The sequence below is a fragment of the Haemaphysalis longicornis genome, unplaced genomic scaffold, assembly GCF_048455015.1.
Source record: "Haemaphysalis longicornis isolate Haplotype H1 unplaced genomic scaffold, Haemaphysalis longicornis Haplotype H1 scaffold_7, whole genome shotgun sequence".
NCBI classification, from domain to species: Eukaryota; Metazoa; Arthropoda; class Arachnida; order Ixodida; family Ixodidae; genus Haemaphysalis; species Haemaphysalis longicornis.
In genome coordinates, this window is record NW_027526422.1 from 36,339,638 (window position 1) to 36,361,991 (window position 22,354).

Here is a 22,354-nt window from a genome sequence, read left to right on the forward strand (position 1 = left end):
AACTCCTCGGCCACTGTGACTATTTTATCCTTTATTGTGATGACTTTGCCTTGCTTGTCTTTAAGTGAAAACATCTAATTTCCCCCACGCCTATACGCCTCTTCACTGCTTTCAGGCTACCTCAGTTCTTCATAGCGTATTCGATCCTCTCCATATTATACTTCCGTATGTCAGCTGTCTTACGCTTATTAACTTCGAAAGCTCCGTTAGTTCTATTCTGTCAGCTGGGGTGGAGATTGTCATGGTTTGCCGTCTCCTAATTAGATCTTTCGTGTCCTGGGAAAGTTTACCAGTATCCTGTCTAGCCATCGTGCCCCCGATTTCTACTGCACACTCCCTGATAATGCGTGTAAGGTTGTCGCTGGCTTCCTGTGTCGTAAGCTCGGCTTCCTCGGTAAGAGCTGCATATCGGTTCTGTAGTGCAATCCTGAATTCTTCTACTTTACGCCTTACTGTTAGTTCGTTAATCGGCTTTTTTCGTACTAGCTTGCTACGGTCCCTCCTCAAATCTAGCTTAATTCGGGATCTTACCATACGGTGGTCACTACACCTTACCCTTCCGAGCACTTCCACATCCTTCACGACGCCAGGGTTATCGCATAATATGAAGTCTATTTCATTTTTATGGTTGCCATTCGGGAGCGGTTAGGACTATATAAAGCGCTTGTTTTTCGAAGCTTGTGTGGGATGCTGCGACGACGGTATGCCGTGGGGCGAGCTACGGCGACGAGGCGAGCCCCTAAAGTGCTCTACACTTAAAACGTGTGCACAAGAAGGCAGTTAACCAGGGCTCACGTAGTCGAGTGCCTCCTTCTCTGCTCCCTGGGGACTGGTGGCGTGGCTGGGGCTGCTGCGGGGGATCATGAGGAACATGCCGCCTGTCGTGTGCACATATGTGCGATGCTCCACCGTGGACTGCAGGTCCCGCAGGGTGACAAAGCCAAAGCGGCGGGCCACGTACTCCTGGAAGTGCTCCAGGCCTCCACCTGAGGGAAGGCGTTTCTTCTAGAGCAATCCAAACTTAGCATACGCACCTTACTGCCAATGGTGAAAATAATAATAATAATAATAATAATAATAATAACTTCGAGAAATAGACTGCAATTGCCCAGTCATGTCATGGCAGTGGCTTTGACCAGCAGCCACCAACCGCACAAACAATATCCTGTGACGTCACACAGTAGCAGCTCCTCGAAAGACACCGTCGCTTCTCCTCTTCTGACAAGACTGCGCGGCAATCACTCGCTGCGTCACAGGCCTGACCACTGCACAGGTAGCACACCAGTTGTCCTCCGGTTGACAAATTCGTTAAACTCGATCAGAGCCTTCACTGAAAAGTGGCTGGGGAGTCGCCACTGCTCCGCCTGTCTTCCTTAGCATCTGGGTTGTTTGAGCTTGCAATAAAACTGGTATCACTGTTATGGGGACAAGGCGGTCTTCTTAATGAAACAAACCTGCATTCTGTCTTCATGTCCCCTTTAATTTGGTGGCACAGGTCTGACAAGCAAACCCAGGCGGCCCTCCCTCGAAACTCCACGAGGAGAAGGAGGGAAGCCCACCTCGGAGCAGCTGGGCGGAGGGTGTGTCCAGCAGGTGCACGTGCAGGGGCACAAAGATGGCCCCCCGCAGGGGGTCCGACTTGGGCGACTCCGGCAGCACAAAGGGGTCGCTCGGGATGGGCACCAGCTGCAGGCCCTGGCTGTTGGCCTTGCGCGCCCAGCTCAGCACCTGGGCAGCCACGCAGAAGGAGAGAGGGAGAGACCGTGTGACTGCCGCTCCCCTCGGATGATGTCACACTCGCGTGCAGGATGTGCACTCTCAAAGTTACAGCCAAGCTGCTTAGCCACCAACATCACTCATGAAACCCAATCTGCAAATGCAGTGTCGTGGGGACTGGTCACTTTCCAGCCCTGCTGCGTTCAGTTACAACTTGGCAATTTCCTGTCTGCATACAAGATGGAAGCAATCGAGCAATGAATGTGACACATCTTTAGCAGAGTAGCTTACACTGCTCAGTTAAGCTACCCTTTATTTGCTCACGTGAAAGTAAGTTCTTTAAAAGCAAGACAAAACAGACCCAACAGCAAAAGAGAATTAATCTGGAGGTTATCATGCCAAGTAGGACTTGAAAGTTTGCGCAAAAGACGAGAGGATGAAGATAGGACAAGACGAGTGCAACTTCCAACTTTAATAATACTTACAAGTAATTTAATAATAATCGCAAATAATTTATTATTATTACAATAATAATAACAAGTTGGAAGTTGCACTCGTCTTGTCCTCTATATCTTTGTCCTCGTCTTTTGCGCAAGCTTTTTCCTTCGTATGGTATGCCAAAGTTGCACTTTGGTGATGTGGCATGTGGTAGTGAAAAGCTCTCAGATTCGGGTTGTATAAGGATTCTATAATACACATGCAATGCTGCATACAAAGACATTTCTCTTATGTGGACATAAACATGGCTGTCATGAAAGTGTCTCAAAACAAGCACCAGTAGAATGAACAGGTCATAGCGCCAGCCCACATTAGCCCCCACACCGCAATGGGAAACAAAATTTACTGGAAAAATTGTCTACGCAACTTCACAGCTCACACGAAACAGAATTACTGCGCCTTTGACATAACCGCAAATGTGCTGCCATGACGGCAGCTTCATAGATCGAGCAGTAGATACCCAAAAGCTTTTGAAATCACACCTACCAGCGCTGTGCCTGCTTAAATTTTTTTAGGATTTTTCAGAGCACACACACACAAAAAAAGAGAAGAGTGAGTAAAGGTATTTGCTCCTTACAGTGGAGTGCAAGATGTTCCTCTGAGAAAGTTCTGCTCACCAGGTCAGCTATTATGTAGCCAGTTGCCACCATCCATTCGACAATGAGCTCAAAGGCCTCCCCTGGCTGGAAGATGCTGTGGTACTGCGCCTGACCCCACTCAGGACGGCCACAGCGGCCCCCAGAGTCGATGTCGATGTTGACGCTCCGGAACTCCAGCTCTGGTTCAGGCAATATGAAAAGAACGAAAGTTTCAGGGCTCAATCTTGGTGAAAACCCCCAAGGCCTCATCGGGTAGTAAGTAGTCAAGCAGAGTGCGCCAATACTACAACGACAATGCTTTAACCTGAGCACATCAACGAGAAGAAGGGAGCCAAGAAAAAGAGAGAACGGACTTCACAACTTTACTGCTGACAACTGAGAGTGCCAACACTATTTGTTATTTATTTCTGTTTAAACAACCTAGTAAAGAAGTTAATTTAAATAAAGAAGCGCGAATTGGTGCCTTACTTTTGCTAATTTGGCTCTCGGTGTGGTCAAAATCCCCTGCATGGTCGCAGTTCTCGTTCTGGGGAAGCAACTCCACTTCCATCCACTCCTGCTGATAGGCATCCAGGTCCACTTCGCAATTATCTGCAAGCAACAAAGGTGCCAAAACCCAACCTTAGTCTTTACCAACTGAGTGCAATGATGCACAGTGCAATAATGCCTGTCACCTTTGTCGGCAAATAGATAAATTGAGGCGAACTTATAACGGGCTTACATCAAAGGCCCTCAGTAGGGCAACAGGAGCACGGCTGTTTACGTTGACCCAGCAAGCAAGCACGTATGAGAAGTCGCTTTTCTTGGCTGCTTCGTAAGCACATTTTAGTATAGCCAAGAGGGAGCTTGAAGATCCTAAACCAGCGGTGCAACAGCCCAACCAGAATATGGAGCAGCAAAATCTCGGTTTTGAAGCAGGAAAATCCAAATTTGGAGCAGTTTACAGTAGAAAGATACCTTTGCTTTGGAGCACCGAATCCCAAATTTGGCGCAGTTTATTATAAAGATGTGCAAATGATTTAACGTCAGTGCAGGAATGCTTTAGCTTTAGTGGACAAGGTCCTTGCACAAGTGACCAACGAATCCTGCAGAAAGCTGCAATTTGTGCCAACCTACAAAGCAGGTTCATTTAAATGCTTAAACTGTTTACAAGATTAACGATCAAGCAAAGAAAAACAAAAATAAACAAAAGAGAATGTCATAAAAACTGCAAATGACGTTTTTGTTTGTACTCCGAAGTGCCCTCATAAATGGCCAGTCCTACCCTAACTGTATAGTAGCAAGTAGCTTTTCCACCTAAGCAGCACCTGGCTACACTAAAAGCAAATATGACAAACTGTTCTTCAATACCACCAGAAGGTAAGTTAGCAGCAGATAAATGACTTGGGCAGACGACACTTTTTTAGTTTGCTAAGCTACTGAAGAGTCTGCTCAAGGCTTCCCACCATTAGTTTTGTGCAGCGCATCGCCTACTAAGCTCACAGCGTCAGTGCCCGGGCTCTTGCAGTACGTGCTGGGACCAGCACATTTGCCAGCACATTTGCTCTGCTCGCTACCGCGTGCCTGGATAAGACAAGCTGCTTTCGTTACTACAAGCGACACGCACTCCATGCCGCTACAGTGAACTTTGGCAGTCACGCCCAAGGAGGAAGCAGCAAACAGCAAATTTGGGTTGTTGCCTAATAAACGCGTGCAGTAGTTTACAGAGGTGCCACAGCGCTATGCCACCCGCGCTTCCGAGCAGATAGCTGAAGATGCTCATCGAGATCGTGTTGTCGGCTGTGCACTTGTAGTTGGCCGCCATCACGCCTTCGCCCTTTTCACATGCTTAACAGTAGAGGGTCGCCACACTCGCGCAGAAGTCAAAATAATTACTCGACCAGTCTCTGCATTTCAGCAGTTAATATGAAAAGAGGTCCATTCAAGATCACGTTCTCGTGGCCTACCTTTGGCATTTTTGTCTGGGAAGTAGTAGATGTAGAAGCCATTGATGAAGGGGTGTCGGACGTCGCCAGACGCATGGCAAATGTACGACTCCTCTGTCAGCTTCTGCAAGAAACGCAGCGAAATACAAATCAAACGAATTAGTGGCTCGACCTTTTGCTTGCGGAGCCAAAAAATGGCCGCGTATCTGCTCCTTCGTTGCAAAAGTCGATGAAAGACGATAGTCGACTGCGCCCCTGCCAAGGGAATGCCTCCCTTCTCTTTCTGCTCACCTCTCACGCTGTTCCTCTCCCATCTCGCTCCTCCCAAGATAACACCTTAGAGGTTTGCTCGAGTCAATTTAAATTTACCGCGTTTTACTGCTCCAAGTCGGGTGCCTCGATGCCACCGCTGCCGTACGGCAGAGATGCGCGCAAATTGAGGCACCCTACTACGTTAAAGGCCAACTGCACTCAAAATTTCGACCGCGCGAAATCACTGTTCCTCCATAGTATGACTAAAAAGACAGCGATGTACCAAGTATGACGCCTAAAATGTGCGTAATTACGCTGCAAGCGACCAGCAAAAATCGACGATTTTGAAAACGAAACTGGGCAAAACGCGGCCATTACGGGCAGGCGGAAGTGACGTATCAGCCGTCGGCGCGAGCGGCCAGACGGCCTGGCCTGACGGCGCGAGCTGTGCGGACCCTGCGGACCAGCCGACGCAGCCGGCTCGGCCAGCCAGGCGGAGAGTGTGAGCGTGCGCGTGCGGGGGTGTGGGAGGCGCGCGGAAAAGCGAGCGCTTGTCCCGCAAGCACGTGCGCTTTGACAGCAGCACACAGGGTAGGCATGATGTCGCGACGACACTCGAAAAGTAGAGAAGCGTATGGTTAACGACACTGACGACACCTCTTCGGAGCTGAAGGCCAGGCGTACCGCCGGCGCGAAATACGAGTTTCCTGGATTCTGCCGCTGCGAGGCGGGCCGATCGGCCTGGACGGCTGGCATGTCACTTCCGCTAAAAGGCTGTTTGCACAACACGCCGGCAGGTGCTTTGTCGTCTGCAAGGGCGTTATTTTGAGTGCCTGAAACTGAATAACCACGCATTGCACAGAGCTACCGGTCGCGGCGCAGTAGTTCTCATGGTACCTACTACACATTTCGAAGGCATTTAGCCAGGGTGAAATTTGAGTGCAGTTGGCCTTTAATTAATAGAACCATGTTGCTCTAATCCACGAGTGTATGAAGCGGAATGTGGAACCTATCTAGTGGAACCTATCTAGTGGAATTTTTCGTTGCTGTTGCCGTTTGATTTCTTAAATGCCACCAGGAGCTACAGCAGCATGGGCAACAGCAGGCAACAGTTTTCTGCAGTTGATGTAGTATTTCATTTTCTATTGAAAAACCGAGCATTCATAAATTTTTCAATGAAGGAACACTGCAAATACCACTTATGTATTGATTTTCTGCCTTATATTTGTGTAATGTCCCGTTCTTGTTCAACAATGTTGACAAGTATGAACATTCACACTGGACTTAGACATTTAGATTTGGCTGTGGGTATATTAGAAGAAGAAATGGACATGGGCAGGGCATGTAATGTGAAGGCAAGATAACCGTTGGTCATTAAGGATAACAGAGTGGATCCCCAGAAAAGGCAAGCGTTGCAGGGAGCGGCAGAAAGTTAAATGGGCAGATGAGATCAAGAAGTTTGCGGGGATAAATTGGTCGCAGTTAGCACAGGACCGGGGTAATTGGAGATTAATGGGAGAGGCCTTTGCCCTGCAGTGGGCGTAGATAGGCTAGTGATGGTGATGATGATATTAGACTACTGCGCAGCTTCTGTTTCACTTTGGTCGGGTGGCAGAATCGAGTCCCAAACGGAGACAGACAGACAGACAGACCAAAATTTCTGCGCTTAAGTAGCCCAAGAAAGACTACCATTTTTAAAACTTACACTCACACACATGCACACACACACGAACAAACATGGGGACATCGAATGCAGTGCACTGCAGCCTAGCTTGCTGTGCTCAGATAGATGCACTAGTGCCTGAAGTATTTCAGTATTTTTATAACTGGTTTCTTAGGAGAAACTGGGGTACAGGGCAGTTACCTGGAGCAGTTGAATGGCATCATGGTCGCAGTGTATGCCTTCCATATGTTCTCGAATCCACGAGGTCGCCTCCGCACTAATAAAGGAGTTCGGGGGAATGCCTCCTTGCTTGGGCATGAAGCAGATGCCATCACTGATTGAAAGTAGAACAATGCCAAGCACTCGGTTTACATGTGTGAAATTTCACATGTGCTCCATCAAACAAAAAGTTGCAACACTCCAATGTCATGGTGCACTTACACACTTTCAAGCCTGTTTGAAAAGTGACACTTTTTTTATGCATCAATATTCGCATTCGGCCACCTCCCAAGCTTTACGAGAGTTCATTTGACCAGTGTGAGAGCATGGCTCCACTAGCTGACATTTTTCGAACGTTAAGTAAACTTTCAGCATATAAACATTAACTCATGACTCATTCATAACTTCAAAATCAAAAACAAGAAAGCAAGAGAGGGCCATGAAATGTAACTACCTCGGATTTTTCATCGCTTCAACAATTTCGGCTGGTGACGACAGAGTAGTCAAGCACTTTGCTTCGGTCTGGGATCTAGAAAGGAACAAAAGCACAGCATGGATTTTAGGCAGGCAAGTCTCAAGTCACATGTCCACCGTCTTTTCAAGGAATATTTATTGCTTGTTACACTATAATACCGTATTTCCTCGCATAATGAACCCACTCACGTAATGAACCCTCCCCCACTTTTCTTCTTGAGAATTTACTTTTTTGTCACTCTGAATAAAAAATGCAGTGGGGATATGTTTTCATCTCAGCATGATTGATGATTCTGTAGACAATCGCAGTAACTTGACATCACGCCACAGTACACGCAGAAATGCTAAAAACGCATCCCAACAAAAAGAAATCTCAACAGTAGCCCGAGACGTGAGCGAGAATGCTGTGGCTCACAATTTAAAAATTGCGCGCTTGCGGTGCGTCACCTGCTGAACACAAAACAAACCTTGCGCCACAAAAATGTTGGGGCATGCGAACAAAGCGCGAAACGTACTCCGCACTCCTTCCCTGCTCTTTGCTGTTCCGGCCAACGTTTATAAACCATAGAGTTTTACAAACGTTGGTTCCGGCTGGTTTTGGCGGCGTGCGAAGAAAGCACTAAACGTACTCCGCACTCCCCTGCTCCTCTTGCTGTTCCGCAACTTCGCCATGGCGTGTTTCCGTCTCCAAAACGCTGTAGTGTCAAAACTTCCGGTGATGTCACACAAAAATAAAAAACAAAAAACAAATATGCAGAAGCCATTTATGCATTAAGTAGTAATAAAGATGATTAATCACCCAGGCGTTTTTATGAAACTCGTAAGGCTCTGACACACTTCTTCTATCAACTTTATTGTGTGGAATTTCAACTTTTAAAAAATCTGTTGCAATTTTTTCCCGTATAATGAACCCTCCCCCCAAATTCATGCTGAATTTTCTGGAAAAAAAGTGGGTTCATTACGCGAGTAAATACGGTAAATTTCCGTTGCTAGCCAGTGCTGCACCTCTGTGCTCTCCTGTTGTGTCTTTCACGCTGCTTCTTGCTCAGAACAGTAGTACTGCCTGTATTACACAAATACAGTAAAAGTAAAAAGGAAAAATAGTACAGTGAAAGTAAGCAGAAAAGACTGGAGAGGGAAGCGATTGCAAGAAGCTCCAATAAGAGTGCAACTATTCTTCACGACTTTTTAAAGAGACCCCACAGCCATTACCATCGACTGCTCGGAATGTTTTTGGGAGTAAAGTCTATTGCCCCAGCAATCACATCCCGCAAGAATTATGAAAATCCATTCACTATCACTGAAACTACGCGTGATGAGAAATCGTGCATAATTGTTCCCTCTCAACTCGACCGCGGACAACGCGATGAAAGCTGCGCGCTCTCTCTCAGAGAGGGGGGCGACTCGCGGCGTTCTCTTCAGCAGCCTTCGATATATCACAGGCCGGGGAGTTTTCTCCTTTTCTCCGCAACGTGTAGGGGCTATTTCCGGTCTGCGGCCCCAAAAAAGCAGGCATGGCTGCCTACTCGGCTGGTAGGCCGTTTTGGAAGCAATAAACGTTTGTTGTCGAGTGGTCTCGTTGAAAGGGGAGTGTTGAGTTCATCACTCAATCTACGTGCGCACTCAAAACACAAAAGAAATGCCAAAACTGTGCATACAGGTTCAGACATAGAAGAAATTGGTACACAGCGCCGACGATGGTGGATCGTCACAGGAAATGCGAGAAATAAGCCGCGAAGTTGACCAGCGACAGCCAATAGGACAGCCATGGCTGCAATGATGTCGTTTAGGTTATGCCAGGGGTGCATAATGAGGGAAATTGAAGAGAGCGCAGTTGGTTTTTTCGCGTGTTTCACAGCGATTTGCACGCTCACCGCTTCACGTGCGTGTGTAATATCTGGCTCAGGTATTCCTGGCAGTGTAATCTAATTGTTGCGCATGTTTACTTGCACTGCTCAAAGAGTGTTGCAGGGTCCCTTTAAGAGATGAATCTTCCTGAAACTCAAGCTACTAGGATTTTACTAAGCGCACCCTGTAGTGAGCTTCACCACACAGCTTCACAGAGATTGCAACAGCAGCGACAGTGACTTTTGAAAGGGGCCTGCCAAGTACCTAACCCTTTCTAGCACGGAATTTCACTAGCTCTAAGCCGGTACGCGGGCTCTATTACTTCTAATTGGCCAATGCATGAAAAAAGCAATGAACCCAAGAAGGCTCACTTTTCCTCGGACGACTCTCCGCCTGTTGACTCCTGCGTGGCTTCCAGGGAAGAGTTGGACCCATCCTTCTGCAAGCACCACAGCGCGCGGGGGCAACACAAAACCGATGGGTTCAGTTCAAAGTCATCTCTCCAGCTATGCCCCTCACGTTATCCCTTTGCGGGCACATGCACGAAGAAACAGCCCAGGGAAGCTGTTGACGCACATTGCGAGATCAGCAAGGCAGTGCAAAAATAGAATGCTGCCCTCATCATCTTGTAACATCATTCTAAAGTCGTGAGCGTGGAAGTTGCTCTGGCAGCTTAATCCTGAGCTTGGGGTCTATGTAGGGCAAGAAGACTAGAAACATTATACCACCAATTACGCCTCAATGCAGCGCTTACGAAAACATACCTGTTTCGACTTGGTGCAACCTCGAATCCTTACTGTGATAAATTCGGATCGCCAGAAACCGTGGAACACGTACTGTTAGAGCGCCCCCCTTACATGCTCACAAGGTGCCATTTGGTGCAAGAGATCGAGCCCCTACGCCCAGGACCAATAAGTACTCTTCAGTCCACGGCCCTCCCCTTCAGCTCAACGCAAAGCACTAGTGGCGTTATTTGAATACATGGACAAGATCGGCGTCACTGAACTGATTTAAAATACTACTGAGATCGTGATGTTCATCGAACTGTTCCCACAAACTCCATGATGGCTGCTTTTTTTTTTTTCACTTCTTTTCTCCTCTTTCTTTTGCCCTGTTATGTATAGGGCCTTTTCTCCTCTCCCCTACCCATTCCCCAGCTGAGTAGCATGCCAGTGTTGAGATTCTGGCAAACCTCTCAACTTTCTTCTTTACAGCTTTCTCTCTCTTCCTAAAGTCTATTTTACTATTATGCACATTTTTTTTTTAAAGTCGCAAAGTTTTATGTATACTGACTGACAATAAACTAAGAAAACTTAAGCAGCACTCAAATTACAAAAAAAAAAGGACAAAGACCACCACTAAAAGAATTACGAGCCAGGACGTATCGCCTGAGAAAGCAGAAGCTGCTGAGCTAAAGCCAACTATGAAATAAAGAAAGGTGAACTCCTCTAATACATCACTTAAAGAGCCACGAACAGAAAGTGCCCAAGGTGAAAGGGCAAGGTGAAAGAGCATAGTAGAGTGCAGAGTACGGTACTGCAGTCACGCTCACACCACTTGGCCAATAGTGAAATGAACAACACGGAACGCCTTAACGGGGCTTCATCGCATCTTAACCTCACAAACTGGCGGTCGCACCCCACCTTTGTGTCAGTGTCCATGCCCGGCGGAGTGATCTTGCTGATGGGTGCCACCTCTGTGCGCAGGTGCTCCGCGTGAAGGGTTCTTGGCCGGTCATGAATGCGGTTGCTGGACACACGGTCACGGAACGGTCCGTTTCCAGACTGCGGTGACGTGGTCAGGGGTGACCCCTGGTGGCTGATGCTCAAGCGCATGGGGCCACCCGAAGCCCGGACCCAGGCGGCTCCGACAGACTGCGGTTAAATCACTTGGCGTCACAAGCGCACAATAGGAAAAATAACCTGTTGACCGGGTACCGCAACTAAGCGACTATTGGCGGTGAGCGCGAACACAGGCGGCGCTGCGAAGCGCGCCTCCGTGACGTCAGCTTAGGGATTTTCGCATTTGTCGTCTGCTTCACTCAGGATCGCTCTCCCTGCTGTTTCTTTGCGTTCGGTCAACGTCTGATGCTTGTCCACACCAGAATTGGCGCGTGGGTAACTTTTTGTCATAACAATAGGCTTAAAATCGTATACACTAGCTCATGGTGTCAATTAAAGTATAGTTTTGGATACCGCTACGGGAGAAACATTGCTGGCGCCACCCCATTCCTTGCGAAGCCGGTCCTGTGCGGAGCGTGAAGAGTCGGAGCTAGGCGTCAGCTTCTCATGTAAGCATTCGAACAAAAGGAACAGTCAGCTGCTAATAACCGACAACAGCGAAAATGGAAGGCCAAAACAAATTCTAGACCTTCAGGGCTGTCGGCTTTGGCAGAAAACATCACGATTCGCGGTAATCATGTGTAAGGTAAAACAGTTTTTACAACCTTGCCGAACGCTCGAACGCGTTTTGTCACATCACTTTACGTTGTCAAGGCATGAAAGTTTGCCGACATGCACTATAGACTGCAAAAACTGTAGGTTGAGCTCCAAATAACCCAGTGTGTATATACGCGCGTGCTGATTCTATACCAGGCATCTAACCAGTATGGAGGTTTATTGAGCAAAACGAGTCACGTCTTCGTTAAATTTATAGTAACATATATATGTTTGTTAAGTTCTGGAGGGATATTTAGGAACATTTTGCACAGCCATATCTTCCCGATATTCGGATATGCGTTATAGAAAAACTGCACTCAAGAGGAGGAGGAGGAGTAAGGGGAGGAGGGGAAAACTTTGTTTAACAATTAAATCGATCTGGTTAGTGGGCCGGGTCCTCAGTCCAGGACAAGAGAGTAAAAGTAATTTTGTTCAAATCATAGAACGCCATCCTGAGTAGAATAGGACTTGTTCTTCGCGCTTGGAAGGGTTGAAAAGCTATAAAGAGCTACTTGGAATTCTTCTTAGGTTTCGAGTATTGTAATATATGCAGGTATACTATTTATTACGTTAGTTAGCGAGTATATCATGCCTTCAACACCGTAATTATGTCATCATTGTTCGAGTTGAGAGTCAGTTCGTTATGACAACGATATAATTACGACAGAAATTCGGAGCACAAAAGCCGCCTTCGAGTACTGTGGACCACGTTGTTTAGGGCGCGATCGCGGTAGCGTAGCACAAACCTTCTCATTGTATTTTCATGTGAATAAACAAAGCACGCTGCGGATATGCACCTTCTTGCACGCAGCCGTAATGAAAGCCAATTTGTGAAGAAGGGAATGTATGCCATACAAAATGAAGGAAATATCCACACGACCTTTGTGAGGCTCCCAAACATCCCGAAACCTCCTAATAAGAAGTTGGTGACGGCACAGAAAAATTAATGCGTTGGGCAGAAAAAAAAAGCAAGAAACATTAATCCGATACAAGACAACAACGAAAGAAACAGAAGAAAGCCGCTTTATTTCCTGCTGTGCGATGAGCGTGTAGAGGCTGCTTGGTATGTAGTATTAGACTGTTGAGTCTTCATAGGAGCATCTCAAAAATACTGCAGGGAAGCCTACGCATTTTGAATAATTATTGAGAAGCTCTGATCGCTGATCCTCGCGAATAAGCAAGAAAGGATGAGTTACACACGATCTTCTGACCGATACTCTGAAGAAAGTTTGTTCTCTATCTCTTCGTGTGTTGCAAACTTGTGGGGGATACAGCTTCAAATTATTCGGATGCGTCAGAAGCTGGCAAAATAACTGAGTCGCTAGAAATACGCTTTTTAACGCACTACAGCAACGAAGCGGGCGATGTCTAGCCCAGGCACTGTTGCCCCTCACAAGCGGAGTGTAGCAGACGACAGCGGCGCGAATCCCTAAGCCGACGTCAGAGCCAGGGGGCGCCACTCAAAGATCTCACCGCCAATAGGTCGTTTCCATGAAGACAAAATGTAAGTTTGTTTTATTCAAAAGATTTCATGTTCTATAGTGCCCCCAGCTCTTGTCCAGAAGCAAACGATGCTTTATTCACTGCGAAATTAATCAATTTAAGCCGAAATTTTGATTCTCACTCCAAAACTTGTGTTTGAACGACATCTGCAAAGACATCGTTAAGAACAGGTCTTTCAGCTAAACTTGGTGTGGAGTGGCAACTTGCTTACTGCTAGTCAACCTAGATGATGCCACCACACCGCGGCAAGCCGTTTTCTGCATTGGGTTTGTTTGTGACCGTATTAAAACCTGGCTTGTTTTTGTTCATGGAGAAAATAATCGTTTTATGAAACATGGTGCTCGCTCGACAAATATAGTCACGCAAGACACCGTCGCTTGTGTCAATCGGCCAGTGTCGTCTGAGACAACCCCAAAGCCCCGCAGTGCTGTGCATCTAAACGAAGCATAGTGCGCGCAGTACCAATAGCAGTACGCATCGGTACCTTTATGTTTACGTGTGCTTTCGTAACTTCCACTGTTTGTCCCACCATTCTTACTGGTATAAATAGAATATGCCCTAAATTTAAGCGCAAATAGCTCACTCGGCAAGCTTATAAGTTCTGCCTAATTTGCGTTTGCTTTTTCCGCCCTCCGCCAATCGCACAGCTTAGCTCATGTGACATCATAGGTTCTGTTGCGGGAAATGAGCTAGTGGGTCGCATGGCCATTCCCTTTTTTGCTAATTATATAGCTTATTTCAGCTAAGTTTATGTTAAAAGTGGTGTCAGCATGATTCTAACGAGGCAATCTTTTGAATGAACCAAACTTGCATTTTGTCTTTGTGGCCCCTTTAAGCTTAACAAAGTACACAAATGAGTTCAAGCAATACATGAATATTCAAAGCATAGGGACCGGGCGGCCGTTGTATGGCACCACCGTCGTTTCAGCGAACAGCGCCGCCCGTGGCGAACCGCTCGTCAGTGGAATGCCGGTGGCGGTCAGCGCAGTGTAGTTGTGCATGGCTTTCTGTCGTTTTTCTGCGGTGCGGCTTGCAAAGCGAACGTAACCCCACGTGCATTTTTCAGATCGGTAAATCTTGAGTGTGGATGTGACGTTTACAAGGTATGCCATGTGTGTTATTTACGCCCATACTCAGTATTTACAAATAGCAGACAACGCTCAATGCGCCAAGCTGGAAGTCAAGCTGGAAATGAAAGTTCGTTGCTTCATGCAATTTTTTTCACGCCTGCATGCAGTTTTGCGAATCGAGGAGTATATTCCCGCTAAATGCTCCCACAAAGCCGGTGCGCGCAACCGATCAAGGAATGCTGCGGCGCAGGCCGACGTCATGCACAAGCGAAAGACAAAGTTGGAGGGTGTCTTCGAAGATTTACCTCAAAACAGAAATTGTGACGGACGGATGACGCTTCCGTATCTTCATTACCTACGGCTGAAACGTGCTTAATTTCACAGAAATGCTCTTACTACAGTAATCAGGAATCGTTGATAGAATAAATACCACATGATAGTAGAATGTTATTGCTTGTCGTGGAGAAGCATTGCTTTACAAGAATTGCAATGGCTTCTGGCTAGTTGGTAAATGGTTTTTCAGAAACCAATTCCTGCGTGACTGAAGGACGCAAGACAGGAGGGTGCCCGAAACCTGTACTCAGCTTCACAACTGAATGCTGCGGTCGGTTTACAAGCTGCCACCTACGCTTGAAAAATCGTGCACACCTCCGTCTAACGACGATGATGGTTTATCGCAAAGCTCTATCGTATGGGTTTCCTTGGTTGCCTTCTGAATTTAAACTTTGACTACTTAAGCGTCGAATTTGACCAGCACGCAGTTTCTTTTGGTCGCAGCGTCTTTGACTTTGACCATTTCCCATTCGATTTCGCACGAAGAAAGCTTTGTGTTCAACCATCATAATCATTAGATGATTTTGCTGTTTAATTTTGAACTTCCATGCCCCCTCTCCAAATCTAAACTTTTTCCAGTGTGTCGGAAATGTGTCTGTGGTGGAGGACTCGGGCTCATGCACCCATATTTGAGGCAACTAATCGCGCGTTTTTGGTGTCTTCACCAGGCATCACACGATTTTTTAGGTGCTCTGTAAAGAATACTTAAGCATTATAAAACACCGGCTGACGTTAACACTGCCACATTTTTTAACTATCGGTGCCAGCCTTTATTCTACGCAGGGGGTAAAACGGGAAGGGGAGGAGGGATGGTTTGTAGCTTGGGCTGTTGAGTTGGTGAATAACTTTGGCTCTTGATAAAATGACCACCAGAAACGTGGGTTTTCAACTTCAGCTTTGAGGCTCCCATGCTGTCACAGTGTCGTTCACCAAAACCGAAGGTACAAAGCTCACGGTTACAGAAAGTGTAAACTACCGCAACATTTCTACGGCTACACGGTAATCCATCTCGTATGCAGGTGGCACACGTATCGAGGTATCCCAGCGCTAAGGGTGACGTGGAAACCGTAAACCAGTGAAGAAAGTGGTAGAAATGAATTCTAATATTGCTAATAGTTTGATTCCTACTGAGATCGCGCGGAGCCAGGCGCAGAGCGCTGCAAAAGCGCTCGGGTCAATGTAGTCCTTCCTCAACCTTACAAGCATCCAATAAGTTTGCATAGCCGTGAGTGCATTTAAGAAGAAAATAGTACTAATAATAGTAGTTTTATTCGTACTCAGAACGGGTGGAGCCAAGCGCAGATCGCTGCAAAAAGCGCTTATGCCATTGCAGCCGATACCCAACTTTAGACGCGTCCGACAAGCTTTCGTAGTCATTACTGCATCTAAGAACCCAACACATCTGTTTAGACTTCGTTTAATCTCACATGTCTGCTTACAACGCCACCAAAACATACAAAGCACCGAAGCAAACACGACAAAAACGACGGGAGGCTGTGTGGTCCAATGCACCGGCTCATTCCACTGACGAGGGGAGCGCCGAGTGGTGGCGCCACCCGTCCAGCTGCCCGGTCCCTATAGGCTTATAACTCCACCAAGCTGTTTCGCGTGCTTTTAATATGCAACAAACACCTTGGTAGATGGGCCCCTCATGACACTGTGCCTGCACTTCAAAATGCTTGCGATAGCATTGCCCCCCAGAAGCTGTGCATGCAACTGGCTGTTCTGGGTGATTTGCTTGCCTTGGAGCGCCTGGTGTTGGCTGGCCAGCGAATGCGGTTCATGACCTCCAGAAACTTGACAAAGGCCTCCCGCTGCAAAGCCTCGTCGGTGGCCGTGAAGTCGGGGTAGATGTCGCACCGGAACTTGCTGTCCTTGACGTCAATGATCTTGCGGGTGGCTGCCTGAGAGGAGCAAGGGAGCAGCAGCATCCGCAGTCTCCAGTACTTGAGGGCCTGCAGGGTGGTGGGGGGGGTTGCGTGTTAAGACACAAGGTCGGCTAACGAAAAAGGGTAGTAACCGACCACTAATGCACCTGGATAGCATCCACCCAACGGCATCTCAGTCGTGAAGCCTGGTTTTGAACGCTGGCTTTTAAAGGGGCCATGCAGACAAAACATAAGTTTGGTTCATTCGAAAGATTGCCTCGTTAGAATCATGCTGACGCCACTTTTAATGTAAACTTCGCTCAAATAAGCTATATATAATGACGAAAAAAAGGGAATGACCATGCGACCCACTAGCTCATTTCCCGCAATAGACCCTATGATGTCCTATGCCCAGCTGTGCGATTGGCTGAGGCCAGCAAAAGCAAACGCAAGTTGTTAGGCAGGGCTTATAAGTTTGCACAACGAGCTATTTTCGTTTAAATTTAGGGCACATTCTTTTTATAGCAGTAAGAATTGTAGGGCGAACAATTAAAGTTACGAACGAACACGTAAACACCGAAGCAGTTAGTGCAGCACTTTGCCGGCTCACACTGCCTAGCACAGTTGTTGGATGCGTTGGACTTGTCTGACACAATACTGAACAACTGACGCAAGCGGGGCAGTCACTTACACGACCATGTTTGTCGAGTCAAAGCTTCTGTTTTAGGAAGCGATTAGTATAAACCCTAATAAAAATAAGTCCGGCCCGAAGCAAAGTTCGAACACTGGCGCTTCAGTGGTATAGGCTCCGTGTGCTGGTATGGTGGAGACACCGGCGCCTGATCAACTAGCGCCACCTACGGCCACTGGAGGCATTTATCGGATGTTGTTGACATTGCTTGCGCGCTTCCCCGTACTGCCTGTGCTACCCATCGATGACTGATTGCTCAAACCAGCGCGCTAGTTTTAACAGTCTTAGATAAGAAATATTGGCACGTTTTTTTCTAAATAAGAAGACCGCAAAACGTGGCCGCGAAAAACACGCCGCAAACGATGTTGACTGCGTCCGGGAGGAGCTAGCGGGCGCAACGGAGCCGTCCGAAGTTTCCAGCAATGGCGTTGGGCACATAACAGGCGTGGCCCTGGGCTACAGCTTTTAGTTAAAGGCGGGTACAGTGAACGGTTTGAGTTCTGTTGTAAACACGCGGCTCACGCATCACTGCACTTTATTAAGAGTTCAGTGAATCTAGGCGAGGTAGGCGGGGCAAGCTGCACGCGCAATGCCAGGTGCCACGGTTCGTGTAAATATGCTGATGCAGTTTCAATGTACTATTATGAGCAATATGAAAGGGAACACAGGAACGCGTAGAAAACACCCTCAGACCCAGCTATCAGTGATACGCAGTGGCCGCCGTCGGAAACGAAGTGGAAAGGGGGACGCTGTTCTAACAACTGTTCCCATTCCCGCCGTGCGCCTTATCGGCTGTCGGACGATTCCATATTATCTGCGAAATGACGTATGCTGCTGCTTTGTGAAATGCCAGCGGGGTGGGAGTGCCAGCCGTTAGTGGAAGAGCGCCCTCCTTTCCCCCTTTGTTTTTCACAGCGCCATCCGCATATCGCTTCGGGTCTGTTTCAAGGCTGTTTGCCACGCGTTCCTGTGTTCCCTTTTATATTGCTCATAATAGTACGTCAACTCATAACTGTGAACAGCGACAGCTACGGCCCAATTTTATCACCGGTATCAACGCCGGTGTTCCCTCTGTCTGAGTCAACGACACGTTAGTCGTATGGAGTTGGCCGCGATGTCTGCGTCAAAGCAGCTGCAGAGGCCACACGGGCAGAAGATCCGCGCGTGCACGTAGGAAGGGGTACGCAGCGGTGAGCACCGTAATTCAGAAGAGGAATAAACCATACAGGTTGTTAAAACATAAGCAACACGTAATACTAAAATGCCGGGGTAGGCACAAGCTCAGCGATAAAAAAAAAAAAAATTCAACGACAGACACCGTCACTGCTTCAAGACGAAGTTTGCGCTGCCTATGCAAGTTTCGCCGGGCACCGGCTGCCCCCCCCCCCTTGAAGCTGATAGCGTACGTGCACAGAAACAAGATCCCCGAGTGTAAACCACATTCACACAAGACAGCAAAACGAACGTTTATGGACAGAAGTCGATCGGCGTTGTTTACATTGCACGTCACACTGCGCGGATTCATCGCTGTCGCCTTTCAGCTTCATTTGAAGAGAACCGAGATAAACTATTTTTTCAGCAGTCTGCTCGCGACCTTTTTAAAAATGTTGTGGGAGCCGTGGACCCAGCAATACACAGAAATACGCACTAGTAGCTCGACTTTTTCGCAACGGCTGCAGAATCTCCGCCCCGTACAGCCGCTCCTTTGGGCTGACCAACATCCGATTTTTGACGGCGCTGCTGTTCAGCGGCGCTGCGGTCGCGCTCAAAACACCAGCGCACGGAGCCAATTGCAGCGCCATCTATGAAAGTGGGCCTTACAAATTGCAAAATGAACTTGAGGTGCACCAGTTTCGTGTACAGTTGAACTCCTTTATAAGAGACGAGAGGTCTCTTATAAGCAAGGTTTTCACTAACTGGTCAACCCCTAGTTTAATGTGGACACTGCATGACTGAAATAAGCTCAAAAGACTGCTACAGCATGTTGCAAAAGGTTTATTCTAATTTGCTTTGCCCCAAGAATTTATGAAATAGTTTTGAATCTTTGTTTGCTTCATGACTGTATTTACACTGTTTTTTACATCTTCTACAAGCTTTATCTTCTTTCACTGTCTGCAGAAGATAACGACTTACAGATTTCAAGTTCACAAGCCTGATGAATAGCCAGAATGCACACCTTCTTCCGCTGTGTGCTTAAGCTGTTCATCAGCCTTGCAAGACATCTGCAAGACAAACATCTGCGATGCTTCTTGACTGGTACAGTCAAACCCGGTTATAGCAAACTGCAATATGCGCCACGGTTAGTTCGATATATCCAATAGTTCGATATAGCCAAACCCGCCTATAACGAATTTATTGTTACGAGTTCGCAATACGCGGAAATCCCCTTGCCATCCCCGCATGCAGAAACAAACAAAATAAAGTATGTCATTACCATACACAAAATACAATCAATTTATTGCAAATAATAAAGTTACTTTCCGCCTTAACGCCTTAACTGTCTACTTCCAAAATAAGCGGTGATTTTTGTTTTCCCTTTCATATTGGCAGCGTCAACTAGCACAGCATTCTTTACACGAGACATTGTTTGCTCCAGTTCGAGTCCGTGTCCTTCAATATTGAAGAAACATTGGCAGAGGACATCGACTGCCAAAAGGACTTCATTAAGCGTCGGATGGCTTTCATTCGCGACATCCTCTGCCTCCTCGGTGCTTTTCATCAGCATTACGACGGTGCTGCTGACGGTGCCCGCATCCGAGGGGCTTACAGTGACGGCAACGTCGTCGTCGACACTCAGGAAATCTTCGAAGGACACTCCCTTCGTCACAGCATTGGGAAAGTTGGCGAGCTGCCGCCTTGGTCCGGACTCACTGGCTGGGCGGGTTTCGTCATGAGTTCCGCACGTCGGAAACAGTTACGGAAAGTGTTGGGCGTCATGTCACTCCATGCGAGGCGCAATGTCTCAGTCGGGGCCTTTGCTCAGAAGTCGCGACTGTTCAAAATCTCAATTGCCACTTCGATACCATGCATTTTGGCAGCCATTCTAGGCACCCTGAGTTTGATATATCAGATGTGAAGTTCGTTATAAGAAATGTGTTTCGCATGTATTTTCGTAACTGATTTATTTTTGTTCGATATATAGCATAATTCGCTCTATCCGGGTTCGTTATATTCGGGTTTAACTGTAGATGCGCGATTTGAACAGCCCACTGCACACTGCTGGTCGCTTGCACAGACTCCCACATGCATGGTCACGCTCGTACACATGGAAGTAAGCGTAACCACTTTTGTACGTTGCATTTCCATCGGCAGGGCTTCTTATCGTCGTTTCATAGCTGACTGAACCGCCCTGCGTTTGCTGAAGTTGTAATAAATAGAAACTGCAGGTGTCTGTCGTCCCCTTTGATTCCTGAATGAACGTAACTGCAGTTAGTGACTGGTCGCACTGCATCTAAAGTATTTTTAAAATGTCTCTTAGAAGCAAGATTGCTGACCATAATTCAAGGATAATTTGTCCTTTATAACCAACTATCTTCTACATCCCATGTCTGTTATAAAAGAGGTGAATTTAATGGGAAAAATAGGGCGGCCATCCATCTGGGTGAATAGTGTCTCTTATACCTGATTGTTTCTTACATCCATGCCTCCTATAACGAGGTTCAACTGTACAAGTTGACGCCATAATCGCAATTTTCTTATTTTCCAGGCACATTTAATTTTACTTGGCAACCACCTCAACTTTGATGCAAAGCAGACTAAACTCAGTTAAAAGCCCTGTCTACCAGCCACACTCAATGTGGCATTCCTGACCTCTTTGAGGCCGTACTCGCGCTCTCCCCGAATGCAGATGTAGTGGTCCAGGTAGCTCCAGTTGAACGTCTCAAGCTTCTCGCTGGAGAAGATCACGCGGGAGATGTCGTACGAGCAGCTCCCCGGGGGCTGGAAGTTGTACACGTACTGGATTGGCTGCACCTCCCGGGACGCATGCCTGGGCGGAAACGCAAACACGCACTGCCGCAGAGAACACCACTACAATGCACTCCAGCCTGAAAGGGCAAGCCAAAAGTGATCCTACAAGAGTCAAACCACATCAGCAGCACATAAACGACCACACACAGGATGAAATCCTCAAGCAGGACAGCCTGCTGAGCTCAGTTACAGTAGACATGTGTTGTGCGGGGGAAAAACCAATGGCGAGCGCGGGTCCCTTTTGAAGTGTACAGAGTGCAGGCGTTCCCCGGAGAACTCCTGTTGCAGCCAGCGCCACCTATGAGCTTTTAAACCAAACTAAACAGTTATTTGACGGGTTTTATAAAACTTTATATCATGAAATAAAGAAATAAGGCTATTTAGGGCAATAAATAAGGATTAATTTAACAAACCAAAACTTCTGAAACCAACTGAGCGCTGCTTACAACGGGAGTTCCTCAGCAGAAATTTTCGCCGCGAAAGGGACCCCACTAATCGGCCCCGAACGACAAACCTCTCTCTTCTAGTACACTGTAGCTCATTAAAGTGGGTCAAACGTGGCGCCTTACCGGGGTCTGTACTGGGTGACCGTTATCACCGGCCCACTCAGCGATATTGCATGGAAGATTCGACCGATGCTCATGCGGCACTCCTCCTGCAAAGAAGCCCGCAGCAAAAGTCAGCAGTGGCAAAACAAAGATGCAAGAGCTGAGCCCTCCACGCTGTCACTGTACACGCACCTTCTCCTCGGTGGGAGGTGGATGTCCCCTGAGGACGCTGTGACCGGGTGCATTCTGGGTGCCATTCATAGCATGCGTGTCCTTGGGTAGCGTGATGATCTGGAAACCCTGCGAGGGGCCACGGAAGGTGTGCTTACCATTCCCTCACGTGGTTTGTGAGTTTCTAATGTGATTTTCATCCGTGCTTCTTTCCAGACTGGGTGAGATACTGTGCGCTTTTCTGCACTGGTATGTTCACGATGAAATTCAGTGACATTCACTGAAATTCACAGTGGCTGAGTTTAAGCAGAGAGTTAGTGTGTTCTCAGCTTAAACTCAGCCACTGTGGCCGACGTAAAGGTCAGAGTGAAACGCACCTTTCAAGCAAGGGAATATTGTGAACCTTCATTGTAGTGCCTGATTCACATAAATAATAAGAAAAATTAGACATGCACAATTAAATTAAATGAACTTGAATAGTGTCACATAATAATGCCAGGCAGACACTCGAACCTCTATTCCCCTGGAATGATTAGACACATTAAATTAGTTAAACCAAGGCTTTACTG

At 47.3% G+C, this 22,354-nt stretch overlaps 1 protein-coding gene across 1 annotated transcript in view; it reads right to left on the minus strand.

Annotated features, from left to right (window-relative positions):
* Iml1 (GATOR complex protein Iml1) overlaps window positions 1-22,354 on the minus strand; it is a 54,965-nt gene that overhangs the window by 5,393 nt on the left and 27,218 nt on the right. Inside the window, exons 23-35 of the mRNA XM_077676765.1 lie at window positions 21,807-21,914; window positions 21,636-21,721; window positions 20,908-21,085; window positions 16,281-16,493; window positions 10,838-11,068; window positions 9,566-9,633; window positions 7,327-7,401; window positions 6,855-6,987; window positions 4,760-4,862; window positions 3,282-3,404; window positions 2,832-2,992; window positions 1,560-1,728; window positions 796-986 (exon numbers count right to left, since the gene is read on the minus strand). Coding sequence (XP_077532891.1) covers window positions 796-986; window positions 1,560-1,728; window positions 2,832-2,992; window positions 3,282-3,404; window positions 4,760-4,862; window positions 6,855-6,987; window positions 7,327-7,401; window positions 9,566-9,633; window positions 10,838-11,068; window positions 16,281-16,493; window positions 20,908-21,085; window positions 21,636-21,721; window positions 21,807-21,914 — 1,839 coding nt within the window. The remainder of the gene's footprint in view (window positions 1-795; window positions 987-1,559; window positions 1,729-2,831; window positions 2,993-3,281; window positions 3,405-4,759; window positions 4,863-6,854; window positions 6,988-7,326; window positions 7,402-9,565; window positions 9,634-10,837; window positions 11,069-16,280; window positions 16,494-20,907; window positions 21,086-21,635; window positions 21,722-21,806; window positions 21,915-22,354) is intronic.